The sequence below is a fragment of the Rhineura floridana genome, chromosome 1 (genome assembly GCF_030035675.1).
Source record: "Rhineura floridana isolate rRhiFlo1 chromosome 1, rRhiFlo1.hap2, whole genome shotgun sequence".
Lineage (NCBI taxonomy): Eukaryota > Metazoa > Chordata > Lepidosauria > Squamata > Rhineuridae > Rhineura > Rhineura floridana.
The window spans coordinates 289,209,913-289,228,404 of record NC_084480.1 but is presented as its reverse complement, the minus strand read 5'-3'; the positions used below and the strand labels follow the sequence as shown (position 1 = coordinate 289,228,404).

At 38.9% G+C, this 18,492-nt stretch overlaps 1 protein-coding gene across 1 annotated transcript in view; it reads right to left on the bottom strand.

Annotated features, from left to right (window-relative positions):
• Window positions 1-17,376: 17,376 nt before the first annotated feature.
• DCAF13 (DDB1 and CUL4 associated factor 13) overlaps window positions 17,377-18,492 on the bottom strand; it is a 40,919-nt gene continuing 39,803 nt past the window's right edge. The window contains exon 11 of the mRNA XM_061604769.1: window positions 17,377-18,075. Coding sequence (XP_061460753.1) covers window positions 17,988-18,075 — 88 coding nt within the window. The 3' untranslated portion in view covers window positions 17,377-17,987. The remainder of the gene's footprint in view (window positions 18,076-18,492) is intronic.

The following is an 18,492-nucleotide window of genomic DNA, read 5'->3' as shown; positions in this document are numbered from 1 at the left end:
GATTTGCCAGATTGATCGGCTTTGGACATCTTTCCGGTGAGCTATAACTCTTCTCTGCTATGCACTAATTAACAGCTTATCTCTGTTTTTGTTGCAAAAAGCTGTCCTGGATTTGCATTCTAAAGATATACACAGAAGAGAGATTTCTATTCCTGATTTCTATTCTGAAGAATATTATATTGTCTGAGACTACTCTCTTTTTGGTTTATTTTATTTTGACGAATCTGTTTCCTGACGACGCCATTAATTGTTTCGATCCTGGGAACTACATTTTGTTTTCCTAAGCATAGTGAGATAAGGCTGGCTGCTCTGTTTATACTGTGATGTCATCAAGTTTGGAGTATTAACCCAATTGTTGCTGAAATAAGAAGTGGTTCTCTTATATTTTTCTTTTAAAATGGCAATCAAGAAAGTGGCTGAGAATCTGAAAGTAACTAGGTTTCAGAAAATAATGGATGAGATTGAGATAACGAAACGAACCCTGCGACAGGGTTGTAAGGAGCTGAAAATTGAATTGTGCAAAATGATCCAGGAGTTTAAAGAAATAGGGGTCCCTGTGAGAGAGGAGACCCTGGAGCCTGGAACAAACGTGGAACAGGAAAAAGATTTGGAATTTATGGATTTTAGAAATAAAATCTACTGTTTGGAATTCAATGTTATCTCTGAAGAAATTAATGAAGATATTAGAGATAAAGTTATCAATGGCATGGACAATCTTCTGGACTGGAATGATGTGATGGAGCCTAATATAGAGAAAACCTATGGAATTAATTGCAGCCATGTGACAAGGGAAAAACTTTCAAGAGATGAGCCAGTACATTTTGTAAAAAAGAACAGAGATATGATTTTACTGCAGTATTCCAGCAACCTATTCAGAATGGATGGCAAGAAAATATTTGGGATAGAGGAAATTCCCATTAGACTCTTACTATATGACTATGGTTATGACAGCAAGATTATTACGGAATACTGATAATGGAAGATTGGACAATGAAATTACTGGAGTTAACAAGACTATTGAAGATGGAAGATGGAAGATGGAACTAATAGGGATAATAGAATAATGGCTATTGAAATTATTGAACCTAACAGATTCTGATGAGATGGATTAATCGAAATGTTTATTTTGACTATGGTTATGACAATAAGATTATTATAATTATTAATGAGATGGATTAATCGACATGCTTATCTGGAGAAAAATTGATAGATATATTTCTTAAAGAATTGAAACCTCTCTTTGACTTTTTGTGGAAAGAATAAAGTAATGTTTATGAGATTTGATGATTAAGTAAGATAACTACTGGAGGAAAGTGATTTTATAATATGATTTAAGAGACAGGATTGTTATACATTGTAGACCTATAACGGATGTGATCTGTGACAAATGGGAAGTTAATATTTCTATGGTTATGACAGCAAGATTATTACGGAATACTGATAATGGAAGATTGGACACTGAAATTACTGGACTTAACAAGACTATTGAAGATGGAAGATGGAAGATGGAACTAACAGGGATAATAGAATAATGGCTATTGAAATTATTGAACCTAACAGATTCTGATGAGATGAATTAATCGAAATGTTTATTTTGACTATGGTTATGACAATAAGATTATTATAATTATTAATGAGATGGATTAATCGACATGCTTTTCTGGAGAAAAATTGATAGATATATTTCTTAAAGAATTGAAACCTCTCTTTGACTTTTTGTGGAAAGAATAAAGTAATGTTTATGAGATTTGATGATTAAGTAAGATAACTACTGGAGGAAAGTGATTTTATAATATGATTTAAGAGACAGGATTGTTATACATTGTAGACCTATAACTGATTTGATCTGTGACAAATGGGAAGTCAATATTTTACTTTTTATTTTTTTTTTTGTCTAACTATTTTTTGATTTTGTTTTTTGTCTTTGAATGTTTTATGGTTTTGTTTTGTATGTTTTATGAAAATCTGAATAAAAATTATTGTAAAAAAAAAAAAAAAGGAATTGAAGGCAGTACATTTACATTTATTATAATAAGCCTGTCAAATAAAACCATATTTTTTACATTTTTAAATTTTTCATATAAAAAAAAAAAAAAAGAAGGTGAGTTTCTGAAGTGGAGAAGGTCCTGACAGGCTCATATGGGAAAAAAAGGGGGGGGGGAGATGCAATTCTTGATATATTCTGTTCCCAAACCATTTATAAATTGATATAAATTAATTAAGATTCAATGCATACTTTTGTCCTTTTATCAAAATCATTGGGGGGAAACATTATTGATGGCAAAATTCAAAAATTATCATGAAATTTGCTCTCTCCCCTCTGTCCTATCCCAATATTTTTATATTTATTGCCCTATGCATATCATTCAAAAAATATGGAAAAATCAACTCCCATTCACATCAATGGACACATACAAGAAATATTCCTCTGGAATTTTGCCTTTTTTAATGTAACATTTTCACAATATGGTAGAGCAGTCTATAGAAAGCCTTCAGTCATTGCTGCCTTAACTCCCTCTCTTTCTACCATTTCACAGCAAGAGCATGGATGGTTCAGGCAGCTTCCTTCCTCCCGCATCTCTCAAGAGAGTTTGCAATGTCACCGAGCAATTTCCCAACAGCAGCAATAAATTTTGACAAAACAGCATTTAATCTCGCTCTCTCAACTGACAAAACATAATTTAGGTAGAATTACACTGAAACACCAATCCTATCTGATTCATAGATGTGATGAATTCCTGTAAAATTATCTGAGCTCTGGCACTTTGAAGAGCACCAGTTTAGTTATGTTACTGTAAGCTGACTAATTCTAATTTTATTGAAGGGAAGTTTCTCTGCTTTCATTATTCTCTCTGCACAGAGCAGATGGGCAGTAATGACTGCAGCATCTATTCAGACTTGCTCTTCTTCAGAAACCAGATTCCTAGAGAAATTTAAGTATTTGACTAAATTAAACATGGAAGAATTTCTAACTTATTCACACATGTGGCTGCATTCCAGTTCTTTCTTGACTTATCAGAGTGGTCCACACTCTACAATACAATACAAGACTGCACAAGGTAACAGAAGGGGAAACACAGCATAAGTGCCCTGTAAGAAGGTAAAATAGGCACTGACTGATCTGGCTGCAGGAGCGGTTGAAAGCTATGAGCCCTTGATTCACATTCCACACTGCTCAGATAAATAGACCAGGGATGGGGAGCCTCTTTCAGCCCAAGGGTAGTATTGCCTCATCATGGGCAACCTTTTTGGGGCCATGTGCTAATGATGAGCAGGGCCAGAGGCAAAATGGGTGGAGCAGCAGATGTGACTCTTGCCTTTATATAGTTGGCTAGATTCCAACCATGCAAACACCAGAGGTTTGCACACACACTTCTCTTCATCCAGGCAAACACGAGGCATTATCACAGTTCAAAGACACGTTCTAGCTGGCAAAAGCGCTCAAGGAGGGTACAGAGCAGGCCTGGGGAAGCAATGTTGCCTTGGGAGAGTCCCAAACACCAGATAGAAAGGCCTGGAGGGCTACATTTGGCCTCCGGGCCTGAGGTTCCCCACCCCTGAAATAGATCCCTCTACTAAATTCAGAAAGCATTCACAAAATATTCTTCAACTGGCTCTTGGAAATCTAGATGACACCCTTAGCAAATCACAATATTCAGTCCTCAAGCCTTTTTAGAGTAATTGCTACCCTTTGCATGTGTATTTGAAAATCTAGTTTGATGCACCTTCTTGAAAAATGAGAATAAGGCGAGCTTTGGGATAAGACTTAAATGCCCATAGGTGGGCAGGGAGAATGAGAGGTATCAACCTCCCAATGTATTACTGTACTGGAGTCTCTACCAAGTTGTTGTTGGCTACTCCCCCCACCAAACACCCCCCCAAAGTACCCAATATTAATCCTTCTGTGACCAAAATGCAATAAATAATAGAAATTAAGAGGGCTACAGGGCTCCTTCATACATAGCAATGTGCACATGTCAAATATGCACCTGTCTACTTCAGGGTAGCCAAGGTGGTGCCTTGCAGTTGTTGGATCAACTCCCATCCTTGCCAGTCAGCATAGCCTATGGTCAGGAAGCTGGAATCCAATAACATGTTAGCCACACCTGGCTCTATGCTCTGAATTCTATCCAACACAAAATTTATTTCCTATTATTATTATTATTAATTACCCACCCTCACAAGAAGGCCTCAGGGCAGGTCACAACAGTATAAAATAACAATGTCAGAATTTGTTTTAGATATTTTTATAATTGTTATGTTCGGTTTATTTTATTTATTCTGTTATGTTAGGTACATTGTTGAGATTTATTGTTTGCTTATGTTTATTTAAAATGTGATGTATTTTTCCTTTTAATTGTACAAAATATATTATATATTGTATATTGATTTTTATGTTGTAAACCGCCCACAGAGCTTCAGCTATGGGGCAGTATAGAAATTTAATCAATCAATCAATGTTATGCACTCACTTGAATTTCTATTACAAATTCATCACTGCCTGTGTACACAAACCCAGTTTATTCATTATTAGACTAAAAGGATTTATTTAGTTAAGCAGTATACAAATTTGTTAAATAAAAATTGTCCAAAGGACCGAGATTGTATGCAGCCACCAGGGGGTACTTGTCTTATGTTGCCCTGATCACATAGATCTAGTTAAAATTACAGAGTAACCTTTGCAACCCCTATAATGTGTAGAATAATATTTACATAGACTGTATTTACTGGCATTTCCTGCACATCCTTGGTTTTGATTTTTGAAAAAAGAACATACACAGCAATCCTCCCTCTCAAAATAGTTGGGGTGAGGTTGGTACATGAACCTGCTTCAATTACTCAAAGAAACGTGTTCTGTATATTTGCAGAAGACTCAAAATTGGGAGGGAATGTGAACAGTTTAGGAGATAAAATTAAATCAAATCCTATTTTGATAATATCTTATTTAGAAGCAAAATTTTCAGTTTAACAAGTGTAAAGAGCTATATATAAAGAAAACCTGACACACAAGTAAAAAAATAGCATTACTCTCTCACTTCAATAGAATGAAAAAATCAAATGAGTACATAATATCCCAAAATACCCTGACCTTCATATCATTTAAATAAAAGGTATGTTATCAAAATAAGTAGCAAATTATCCCATACTGTATTACAATTTGATAACTTGTATCTTGGTGGGTTCTTCTTTTCACTTATTCTACAGTCCAGTAATTAACAAAAAAATCTCAATCTTAAATTCCGACTCACACACAGACTTTCTAAACTGTATTCTAATTTATTCTACATTTTGACATCATTCTTTTAATTCAGTTACTTTATGCTTCTTTAGGAAATATCAAAACATTGTACTTGGGATATTTACACTGATGTTTTTGGAGCTTCACAGTCACCTGTAAACGGAAGGATTATTTTGAAACATGGGTTTACGAGAAATGTCTCGGTATTTTCTGATTGCAAATACTTTATTGCAAAAAGATGCAGCTGCAAATAATGTCTATGGATTTGTTTGAAAAGGTTACATTTTTGCCTTAACGGATTCAAAAGAACAGGGTCCATTCTTGAAATAGCTTATCTATAAATATACTTTTATACATCCAACCATACCAATTAAATGTTTCTCCTTCAATTTTTAAAACTACATTACTTGCTTTGTAGGAAAAATCATTTTGATTTATTGTGTCCTGGATACTTATGGCATGAGATATCATTATTTCCTGTCATCAACACAAACTGGCAGAGAAATTTGCTGATGTGCTTCTTCCATCTCTCATCTGTGACTAATATTTTCCTATGGTCAATATCCCCTTCCTTGGTTCCTATGGATTAAATCTCTTGTAGGGCTCTGCACCCACTAGACTCTCTTCAGAAACACTAGCACTCAGGGCCATGTTAATCTGGTTCCTGCCGCTTAAAATGCAAGAAGCTCATTGCTGAAGGCTCAGATACAGATCATTAACCCAATGCCACAATTAGAAACACTTCTTCTGGAGAAGCCGATTATAGCTCACTATTACTTAACACAGGGAATAAGTAGCAGCTGACACAACTGGAAGTAGGTAATGAACAGAACACACAATGGAAAGTTCAAGTCATCACCACAGGGCTTAATGATCATTTGAGGAAACTGCACAAACATTATTTCTTGTGTGTCATAACTACATGCAGAAAACAAGGAAATTGCTCATAAATGTTTGGCCAGTTTAATATCAGTCAGTGTCAACAAACCCTCCAGATGGTTAACATTATTACTTTATGGAAAAATCACAGGAACATAGGAGGTCGCTTTATATAAAGTCAGGCCACTGGCTTCACTGATTGACAGTGGCTCTTCAGTATTTGTGTCTTTTCCAGCCTTACCTGGTAGTGTACATAACAGCAACAATTTGAGACCACTTCTGGTGTAGTATTCTCTCTCTCTCTGGAGTGGTTATTGAATTATTCCCATGTAGGTCTAATTCTGCAGAACATTATTAACAGTTGGTGTGAATCTTTTGAGAAATACAATATGAGTAGAGCACAGTTCTTACTGGGTCTTGCTCCTTGATTTTCTTCTGAGGTATCTCCATTGATTTTCAATTCAACACAATAGGACCACAATCATGAGGGTTCCAATTTGGTGTGCATTACAGAGACCTGGGTGGGTGAGCTGGGAGGAGATGATCTGACTCAGCTTCACCCACCTGGATACTCAGTGCAGCACCAGCACAAGCTGCAGAGACAGGGAGGGGAGTTGCTGTGGTCTACAGAACTTCCATCTGTGTCACTGTCTTGGAGCTGGCTGTGAGAGCCTGCATCTGGTGTTGGACCGAGGAGACAGTAAACTAGGATTGCTGCTGGTGTATCATCCACCCTGCTGCCCGGCAGCTTCTCTGGCTGAGCTGGCGGAGGCTGTCTCAGCTATGGTATTGGAGAAGCCCAGAATGATAGTCCTGGGTGATTTCAGTGTCCATGCTGAGGCTTCCCCTAGTGTTGCAGCTCACGACTTCATGGCCTCCATGACGACCATGGAGCTGTCTCAAGTTGTCACCGGCCCGATGCATAGGGCAGGGCACACCCTTGACTTGGTTTTTGCTCCAGATGGAGAAAGGGGTGGTCTGGAGATGGGGTGTGTGTGGATGTCACCCCATTGTAATGGTCAGACCACTTCCTGGTGAAGTTTAGATTTATGGCTCCGATCTGCTCCTGCAGGTGGGATGGTCAAATTAAGATGGTCCACCCGCAGAGACTAATAGAATCCACTGGATTCCTGAATGTCCTGGGGGAGTTCCAAGTAGATACAGCAGGTGACCCCATCGAAGCCTTTATCACACTGTGGAACAGCGAGGCACGTTGGGCTCTTGACATGGTTGCCCCAAGCACCTTCTCCAGCATTGTAGAGCCCAATTTGTACCCTGGCACACCAGTGAGCTAGGCGACAGCTAGAGCGCAAGTGGCAAAAGACATGCTGTGAGGCTTATTGAGCACAAGTAAAACATAACTGTGCCTACTGTGCAGTGGTGAGGGCAGCAAAGGAGGCCCAATTCTCTGCCACTATCGCATCCTCAAGTAGCTGTCCAGTGGGGCTTTTCATATTGCCAGGAGTCTGTTGGCATCAACTCTAGGAAATGAAGTTTTAGACCCTTCAGAGGCCCACTGTGAATTGCTTGCAAGGTACTCTGATGGTAAAGTTGCTCACCCCCATAACAGTTTTGATGCCCTATCCACATCTACTGTAGTCCCCAATGAGGTGTCCAGTGCAATGCCTGCTGCAACTTCTTCTGAACAGTTTTAGTTGATGCGGCCTGATGACGTAGACAAGGTGCAGCCAGAAATGTGTCCTCTCAACCCTTGCCCTTCTTGGCTTATTAAAGCTTGCCGAAGGGGGTTTGACCAAGTGGATCCAGGGTTTGGTAAATGCATCATCGCAGGAGGGAGTGGTTTTAGCTGCCCTGAAAGAAGCAGCGATTTGACCGCTCCTGAAAATGCCCACCCTGGCCCCATTGGTTTGCAACAATTACCAACTGGTTGCAAATACCCACTTCTTAGGGAAGGTGATTGAGAGGGTTGTGGCACTGCAATTGCAAGTACTCTTGGATGAAACAGATTATCATGACCAATTCCAGTCTGGGTTCAGGCCTCGTTATGAGACTGAATCAGCCTTGGTCACCCTATTGGATGACCTTTATTGGGAGTAAAATAGGGGAGTGAGACCTTGTTATTCTTACTTGATCTCTCAGTGGCTTTTGATACCATTGACCATGGTATCCTTCTGGGCTGACTTGGTGAGATGGGTATTGGAGGCACTGTTTTTCAGTGGTTCCAATCTTACCTCCAGGGTCATTTTCAGAGAATAGCATTGGGCAATTGTATTTTGGCCCCCTGGCAATTGTGCTGTGGGGTGCCATAGGGTACCATTTTGTCCCCCATGCTGTTTAACATCTACATGAAGCCCTTGGGAGTGGTCATCAGATTTGGGGTGAGGTGTCAGCAGTATGCTGAAGATACCCAGCTCTATTTCTCTGTAACATCTGAATTAGGAGAGGCTGTACAAGCCCTGGACCGGAGCCTGAACTCTGTGGTGGGTAGGTTGAGGGCCAATAAACAGTCTCAGTCCTAGTAAGAGGGAGGCGCTGTGGGTTGGTGGTTCCCAAGTTAGGATAATTGGTCAGTTTCCTGCTTTGGATGGAGTTGTACTCCCTCTGAAACAGCAGGTCCAGCTGTAGCTGTTTCTGGATCAGGATAGCCTGACCACAGTTGTCCATGCACTGGTAACCTCCAGGTTGGATTACTGTAATGTACTCTGTGGGGGGTTACCCTTGAGGTTGGTCCAGAAGCTGCAGCTGGTGCAAAATGTGGCGAGACTGCTCATTGGAACAGGTTATCGCCTGCATGTCATTCCACTACTGAAAGAATTGCACTGGCTACCTATGAACTAAGTTCAAGGTTCTAGTTTTGGTGTACAAAGCCCTACACAGCTTGAGACCAGGATATCTGAAAGACCGTCTTATCCCTTATATACTCAGTTGATCACTGCGCTCTGCAGGTAAGGGCCTCCTGCAGATACCATCTTATCAGGAGGTCTGTTCTGCAAAACATAGGAAACAGACCTTTAGTGTAGTGGCACCAATCCTTTGGAATTCCCACCCCTTAAATATTAGACAGGCGCCATCTCTGTTACCTTTTTGGCACCTACTGACCTTCCTCTTTCAACAAGCCTTTTAAATAGAGACCTTATCCTAGTCTGCATCTGTGTTGGAATTGGCTTTTTAATATATTTTTAAAACTTTAAAAAAGTTTTTAAAGATGTTTTGTTTTAATATGTTTTTAATGGTTGTTGTGTTTTAATATATTTTGAAGTCTGTTTTTATGATGTTTTAAAGTGGTCTGATGCTTTTGTTTGCTACCCTAGGCTCCTACTGGGAGAAAGGGCGGGGTATAAATTAATTAAATAAATAAGATAAATATGGCTCAAATGATATATGTCACTCTTTTCACAATGGTAAAATTGTTTCAAATTTCTCCCAGGTCAAATCTCTCTCTTGGAATGTAGCCGGTTGGGCTTCCAAATTAAATTGTCCAGAGTGTGTCAAGTTTTTGAGGACCTGTGATGTGATCTGTTTGCAAGAAACATGGTCGGTAAATAACATCTATTTAAAAGACTTTATAACTTTAGAACTCCCTGCCACACCAGCAAAGAGCAGGGGCAGACCAAAGGCTGGTCTGGCAATTTTGCTATCTACAACTTTGGGTGTAAAAATAAAGTTTCCCCCTTGCGATAACATAGCCATTTCAACCCTAATAGAATTAAATATATTTTCCATCCTAATAATAAATGTTTATCTCAGCCACCCCAAAACAGGATGACATATTATTATTCTGGCAAATGCTGGAAAACTATGTCATAAGCTTAGAACAACTTTATCCAAAAGCTCATTTAATAATTATGGGAGATTTAAATGCCAGAATAGGTCCAACAAATAATATTCTGTTAGCATCGTACCTATGGGGTGAATTGGATAATATAAATGTAATCCCGAAACATGTAAGAATCTCTAAAGATCAGAAAATAAACTTTGCCGGTATATGTTTAGTACAATTTGTGGCCCGATTAAATTTAGTAATAGTCAATGGACACAAAGAAGTAGATCCTCTTGCAGAGTTCACTTTCATTTCAGGGCATGGCAGCAGTGTGGTGGACTATGTGTTGATATCTTTCCCTCTCTTCACACATATTCAAAACTTCTTAGTCGGCAATAGGCTAGAAAGCGACCATCTCCCTTTAATATTCGAGCTTTATATAGACAGGAGAATTTGCCTGACCACAAACCATTTGCAAACCAATATACCATCCAACTTTATTTATAAGAGAGTGCGCTGGAACAAATATACCATGGCCAAATTGGAAAAATTTCTACCTTCTCCGAGAGGTCTGCATTTTAAATCTCGTATAACAGAGTCAAAGGAGATTTTGGAAGTTTTATTTGAATATTCTTCTCTATCCTCTGCTCTAGTTGAGATTTTAAAAGTACCAAATCGTCCTTGTCAAAAAACCAATATGTATCCAAGCTGGTATGACGAGGAATGTAGGAAGTCCAAGCATCATTTAAAAATTATTTATTTAAACTATCGGAAAAGTGAAGAAAAAGCTCTTCCCTCTGAATATTATTTAGCCAAAAAAAGGTATAAACAACTACTTAACTATAAAAAGAAACAAGCATTGCGAAATGATTGGTCGCTGTTAATTAATGCTTCTTTAAACAATGACTCTACACTCTTTTGGGCGCTAGTCACAAACGCCCTTAAGAACATAAGAACATAAGAAGAGCCTGCTGGATCAGGCCAGTGGCCCATCTAGTCCAGCATCCTGTTCTCACAGTGGCCAACCAGGTGCCTGGGGGAAGCCCGTAAGCAGGACCCGAGTGCAAGAACACTCTCCCCTCCTGAGGCTTCCGGCAACTGGTTTTCAGAAGCATGCTGCCTCTGACTAGGGTGGCAGAGCACAGCCATCATGGTTAGTAGCCATTGATAGCCCTGTCCTCCATGAATTTGTCTAATCTTCTTTTAAAGCCATCCAAGCTGGTGGCCATTACTGCATCTTGTGGGAGCAAGTTCCATAGTTTAACTATGCGCTGAGTAAAGAAGTACTTCCTTTTGTCTGTCCTGAATCTTCCAACATTCAGCTTCTTTGAATGTCCACAAGTTCTAGTATTATGAGAGAGGGAGAAGAACTTTTCTCTATCCACTTTCTCAATGCCATGCATAATTTTATACACTTCTATCATGTCTCCTCTGACCCGCCTTTTCTCTAAACTAAAAAGCCCCAAATGCTGCAACCTTTCCTCGTAAGGGAGTCGCTCCATCCCCTTGATCATTCTGGTTGCCCTCTTCTGAACCTTTTCCAACTCTATAATATCCTTTTTGAGATGAGGCGACCAGAACTGTACACAGTATTCCAAATGCGGCCGCACCATAGATTTATACAACGGCATTATATCGGCTGTTTTATTTTCAATACCTTTCCTAATTATCGCTAGCATGGAATTTGCCTTTTTCACAGCTGCCGCACACTGGGTCGACATTTTCATCGTGCTGTCCACTACAACCCCGAGGTCTCTCTCCTGGTTGGTCACCGCCAGTTCAGACCCCATGAGCGTATATGTGAAATTAAGATTTTTTGCTCCAATATGCATAATTTTACACTTGTTTATATTGAATTGCATTTGCCATTTTTCTGCCCATTCACTCAGTTTGGAGAGGTCTTTTTGGAGCTCTTCGCAATCCCCTTTTGTTTTAACAACCCTGAACAATTTAGTGTCGTCAGCAAACTTGGCCACTTCACTGCTCACTCCTAATTCTAGGCCATTAATGAACAAGTTGAAAAGTACAGGTCCCAATACCGATCCTTGAGGGACTCCACTTTCTACAGCCCTCCATTGGGAGAACTGTCCGTTTAGTCCTACTCTCTGCTTTCTGCTTCTTAACCAATTCCTTATCCACAAGAGGACCTCTCCTCTTATTCCATGACTGCTAAGCTTCCTCAGAAGCCTTTGGTGAGGTACCTTGTCAAACACTTTTTGAAAGTCTAAGTACACTATGTCCGCTGGATCACCTCTATCTATATGCTTGTTGACACTCTCAAAGAATTCTAATAGGTTACTGAGACAGGACTTTCCCTTGCAGAAGCCATGCTGGCTCTGCTTCAGCAAGGCTTGTTCTTCTATGTGCTTAGTTAACCTAGCTTTAATTATACTTTCTACCAGTTTTCCAGGGACAGAAGTTAAGCTAACTGGCCTGTAATTTCCGGGATCCCCTCTGGATCCCTTTTTGAAGATTGGCGTTACATTTGCCACTTTCCAGTCCTCAGGCACGGAGGACCCGAGGGACAAGTTACATATTTTAGTTAGCAGATCAGCAATTTCACATTTGAGTTCTTTGAGAACTCTCGGGTGGATGCCATCCGGGCCCGGTGATTTGTCAGTTTTTATATTGTCCATTAAGCTTAGAACTTCCTCTCTCGTTACCACTATTTGTCTCAGTTCCTCAGAATCCCTTCCTGCAAAAGTTAGTCCAGGTTCAGGGATCTGCCCTATATCTTCCACTGTGAAGACAGATGCAAAGAATTCATTTAGCTTCTCTGCAATCTCCTTATCGTTCTTTAGTACACCTTTGACTCCCTTATCATCCAAGGGTCCAATTGTCTCCCTAGATGGTCTCCTGCTTTGAATGTATTTATAGAATGTTTTGTTGTTGGTTTTTATGTTCTTAGCAATGTGCTCCTCAAAATCTTTTTTAGCATCCCTTATTGTCTTCTTGCATTTCTTTTGCCAGAGTTTATGTTCTTTTTTATTTTCTTCATTCGGACAAGACTTCCATTTTCTGAAGGAAGACTTTTTGCCTCTAAGAGCTTCCTTGACTTTGCTCATTAACCATGCTGGCATCTTCTTGGCCCTGGCGGTACCTTTTCTGATCTGCGGTATGCACTCCAGTTGAGCTTCTAATATAGTGTTTTTAAACAACTTCCAAGCCCTTGGTCTATCTGCACCTGTGCAATGTACCATCCCCCCTGATATTTGGGAGAATCACTTTTCACAACCGTTTGCAAGAAATAGTGAAAATTCTTGCTGGTCTTCTCTTTCATTTGATCCAAACTTTTTACCAAAATGGCCCCCAGTAACACAAGCAGAGGTTTCTGCCTTAATAAATACTCTTAAAAATGGAAAGGCCCCAGGGTCCGACTCGATAATATCAGAAATGCTAAAAGTCAATGTAGCATGGTGGGCACCGTTGCTAGCCTCTCTTTTTACTCTCATAAATTTGTCTGGAAAAATTTCCGTCTCTTGGTTAGAGGCGGTGGTTATTCCACTTTATAAAAAGGGTGAAAGGGGTGACCCGGAAAACTATAGGCCCATCAGCCTTCTTTCAGTTGTGGGTAAAACCTACGCAAGTCTTCTAAATTCCAGATTACAATCCTGGTTAGAAGAAGAAAAAATTTTGGGACAAGAACAGGCTGGCTTCTGCAAAAATAGATCTACCATCCATCATTGCTTAATACTAAGGTATCTGGCGGAAAAATATATGAGTGGGAAAAAGAGGGGCCTATTTGTAGCCTTTATGGACCTTAAGATGGCGTTTGATTCAGTCCCGAGAGACCTGTTATGGATCAAATTAAGTAAGACCTCAATAGACAAACGCCTCTTATTTTTAATTAGTAGGCTATATCAATCTACATCAATCCGGGTTCGTCACGGGTTAAATGGTGACCTGACGCGCCCTATTCCAGTAGATATTGGAGTTAGGCAGGGGTGTGTTTTGGCCCCCACCTTATTCAATCTTTTTATCAATGATTTAAGTATAAATTGCTGTTCAAACAAATTCCACTCGCCAAAAATTGCAGATGTAAGATGTCCCATTCTGTTATATGAGGATGACACGGTCTTGTTGTCTTTCTCAGAAATTGGATTAAAGCGCCTCCTTCATGTATTTATGAGTTACTGCGAAAAAAACCTTACCATAAATTTTACAAAATCTAAAACAATGGTCTTTTCCCATAGGTCAATGAAAATTAATTGGAAACTTAAAGGCCAAACAATTGAACAAGTAAAGAAATTTAAATATCTTGGAATTACCTTTTGTTCCTCTCTCTCGTGGTCCTCCCATATAGGGGCTGCAATTTTAGCAGCACAAAATACCTCAAAAGCTATCATCAGATTTTTCTATACTAGGGGAGGTCGCTATATTCCTGCGGCACTAAAATTCTTAGATTCAAGTTACTCTCCCAACTTCTGTATGGTTCCCCGATATGGATAACCAATTTTAATGCGAAAGTTGAATCGGTGCTCTCAGGTTTCTTGAGAGCTATTTTCAGTTTGCCCCGTTGTGCCCCCCCCAGCAGGACTTTGTCTTGAGGCTGGAATTTCTTCAGTCGAGTGCACGGCATGGTCACAAGCATTTAGATTCTGGATCAAGATGGCTTACTCAGAACCCTCTCTGGGCTATGCTCATTTAATTTGGAAAGACCCTTTTAAAAGTTCTTGGTCTAAAATCTTTGACGAAAAATTATCTAGGTCTGTCTAAAGAACTTTTGGCTACCTGGGACTCCAGGGTAGCCAAACAAAATATTGTCCAGAGGATAAAGGACCTAGATCGTCAGTACTTAATGTCTAAGGCACATTCTTCTAGCTCTCCTCTCTATTTTGGTTTAGTTTTTGCTTTCCTTATCATGCATCATATATAGAAGAGTTGAGTTTTCCGCATTACAGATTTTTGTTTTCTCGGGCTAGATTTAACTGTTTGCCTTCCGCAATGTTGTCGGGTCGATTCTATGGCACTCCTTTGGAAAATCGTTATTGTATATGTAAGGCGAATTTGCCTGAAACTATTAGACATGTACTTTTGGAATGTGAATTACACTTGGAGGTAAGGAAAAAATTTATTGAGCCACTTATTGCCGGATTTCCCGGTAGATCTATAGAATGGAAAATAAAATATCTTTTATCAGATAATGATAAAGATATAACTGAACAAGTAGCAAAATTTTTGTATATAGCTCAATCTATACGCAAAAGACTGGTTTCTGACAATTTGTAAAACTAACTCTTTTAATAACATTGTACAATATTTTAATTTGCAGTTTGTTTTGTAATTACGGGTCTATGACTGTATAATAAACAATTAAATAAGATAAATAAATTCCACACACATTCCTCCACAATACTTTCAAACATTCTCCACTAATCACATTAAATTATTCCCCCCTCATATCTTGGAAACAGTGAGGCCTACTGTATGCAGGCTATTACTTAAGCTGAACATGTGAATTCGTTCATTCTGGGAGGAATGGCGGGAAATAAATTTAATTCAAAAAATCGAGCCAAATAAAATTTGAGCCAAATCAAGAAAGTGTCAAAGACATATTGTAAAAAAGTGTAATGAAAGAAATTCAGTTTCTTTCTCCTTCATGAAAAATAATCTATTAGAATAAACTGTGATATCTGTCTGACTCAGAAAATGATTTAACTTAGTGGCCTCTCCCCAGGTTTTTCTGTTTCAACATATCTGTTTGTGATTGAGAAACTGTCTTTAACTAAATTCCTGAAGTATCTCCAACTGAAACTTAGAGCTGAAAGGGTGTAAGCAGAAGCCATGGCTTCCTTTACATCCTCCCTGAAAAGGCACTAGTTTAGTGCCCTTGATTTCTAATAGAGAAAGTTGTTGCTTTAATTGCTCTGTGCAACAGTGAGCTCAGAGATTATTCTGTTTGGCTATTTATTCAGAGGGTCACAATCCACATCAAGGTAGCTTTCCTTTGATTAGTTAAAAAGACTCAAGGTGAACTGTATATCACAGCCTCTCCCCCATTCTGCCCATTCCCAAAAGCAAGTTGATGTTTTTCAAAAAACAGGCCTGAGGAAAAAACACAACTGCAACAATGTCAGTTTTTAAGAAAGTTTCATAAAGTATGCCAATCACTTCAAAGAACTTGCTTTCCCTGAAAGTAACAGGATTGTTCAGCAGCTGATTTCAGGGCTATCAGCAGCAGCTTTAGGAAAGGGGGCCTCTGTGCATGGAGAACATATGCACACACATTCTGTAATTTAGCAGTTTTGTTGTGTGTGCATGATAGTCTGCATGGACCAAACACTTGATAATACTGGTGCTGTCATCAATACAGTTTGGGCACCAGTTGGACCTCTCTTCTCATCTGGGCCTCTTAAGAAAGCTGATTTAACAAAGGCCAGCAGCAAATTGATGGATGCTGTCTGCCATTCCGATTATTTGGTTTTAAATTGTTGGTTGAATTTTAATTTTAACTGAATTCTAAACTGCCCTTCATCAAAGTAATAAATGATAATATATTTGGGCTTCCATTCGGTGCTTTCACCAGCCTCAATGACTGTTACTGATTACTTGTTTTTAAAACCATTCTCAGAGCAACATTTTGACCTTTTCCCAGACCTATAGAGGCATATCATGCTGGCAGAGGGTAAGTTGTCCAAAAATGTGCAGTGAACAGAGCAGGGACTTGATTTTACACCTGCATATCAGACTCAGAAGTATTTGGAAAACAAACATCATGGCATGGCTGAAGTATCTGCTCAAAGAGCACTCTGAAAAGAATCACAGAACAGTAGCGTAAGGCCATCAAGTCCAACTCCCTGCTCAATGCAGGAATCCAACTTAAAGCATAGCCGACAGGTGGCTGTCCAGCTGCCTCTTGAAGGCCTCCAGTGCTGGAGAGCCCACCACCTCCCTAAGTAACTGGTTCAATTGTCATACTGTTCTAACAGTTAGGAAGTTTTTCCTGATGTTCAGCCAAAATCTGACTTCCTGTAACTTGAGCCCATCGTTCCATGTCCTGCATTCTGGGATGATCAAGGAGAGATCCAGGCTCCCCTCTGTGTGACAACCTTACAAAGACTTGAAGAATGCTATTATATCTCCCCTCAGTTCATACTGAAAAACAATAATTCCATCATAAATGCATCATCCACATACACAGGCTCAGCTGGCCAGGTTTCTACAGCTGCAACGAGGAGGCCATGGGGGGGGGGGGAACCTCCTTCCCTGCCCATGGAGAGGGAGGTCTACAATATCCTGTTGGGATCATAGGTCCACAATATTCAGGGACTATAAGATTGCATCTCTAATTGCCATATCTGTTCCTGAGTGATGGTTAACTTTCAAGAGTAAAATTAGTATTAAGAAATCCAAACAGATAAATGAATCAAGGACCTGATCCTGCCAGTTAAGAACTTTTAAAACTCTACTGATTATAGTGAAGAAGTTCAGAACCTGCTTAACATTCTTAAAATGAAAATGAAGTGAATCAGTTCTTAATTTTGGTTGGATCATGTCCCAATAAAAAAGTTAAGGTACTACAGCAGATTGCTCTTAATCACATTCAAAATTGTTATGTATATTTTTCTGTTCCACAGTTTTACAAACTATTTCAAGCTTTACATGAGGCAGCTACAATGTATTCAACACAAATCTTCATTTTAATGTTACATATTGAAACTGTCCTATGATTTTGGTGGCTGGAGTAAGAAAACATGGTCTGTTTTCTTTTCAACAGTGTCCTAATGCTTCAGAGATTGGTTTGCCAAATTATTTAATAAGAATACTTCACAGGTTTTAGAAATTACAACCCGAATGCTTATAAATTCTACACTAAGGGGAAAAGCTGCTTGTCACATATTGAAGTTGTTTTTTTTTTGGCAGTGCATACAACAATCTTTTTCAGATGACATAAAATTTGACTGACAGAGGTACAACAGAAAGAAATACAACTGGAGGTCACAAAATTAAATTCAATCATATCAATAGCAGATCTGGATATGAATTTTTACAACTGCCTGTTAATACAATATCCACAGATTACTAAATTTCACAATGGCAACAGTGATATTTAAAAAGTAAAAGTGCTGGAATTGTATCCTATAACACAAGAGTATGCAAATTGTCTTTAACAATTCAAACACTAAAATAAGTAATTTGTATGAACCATTATTTCACTACAGCCACAATGTGTTTCTTCTTCTCTGACACAACCGGTACAGATCCAGGCTTGCTATGTTTCCGGCGGTTCATTTCCCTAGAATAAGAAACAAATAGATTGTTAATTTCAGTCATAAGTAGTAAAATTTTATTAAAAAACAGAAAGTGCTTAGCTGGTCTTATTCTATTGCTTCTAAATAATTACATATACTAAAAATTGCTTCTTATATCTAGAACATCACTAACATTTGCTAGATCATAAATTATAATGTTATTTTATCCTTAGATTATCAACTTGGAAAGAAACTCACTTTGAGCGATTCTTTTTAAGACAACCGATTCAATTAAAACAAAAAAAATGAAGAACGTATTTTATATTTTTCTCTGCTGTTTCTAAGGGACTTCTGTGTATCTTGTTCCCTGCAGAAGAAGAGAGGCCACCTCATCCCATTTCCCCAGCCCTTGAAGAGTATTTGCCACCAATTTGGCCTGCCTTTTTTACCATATCGACTCA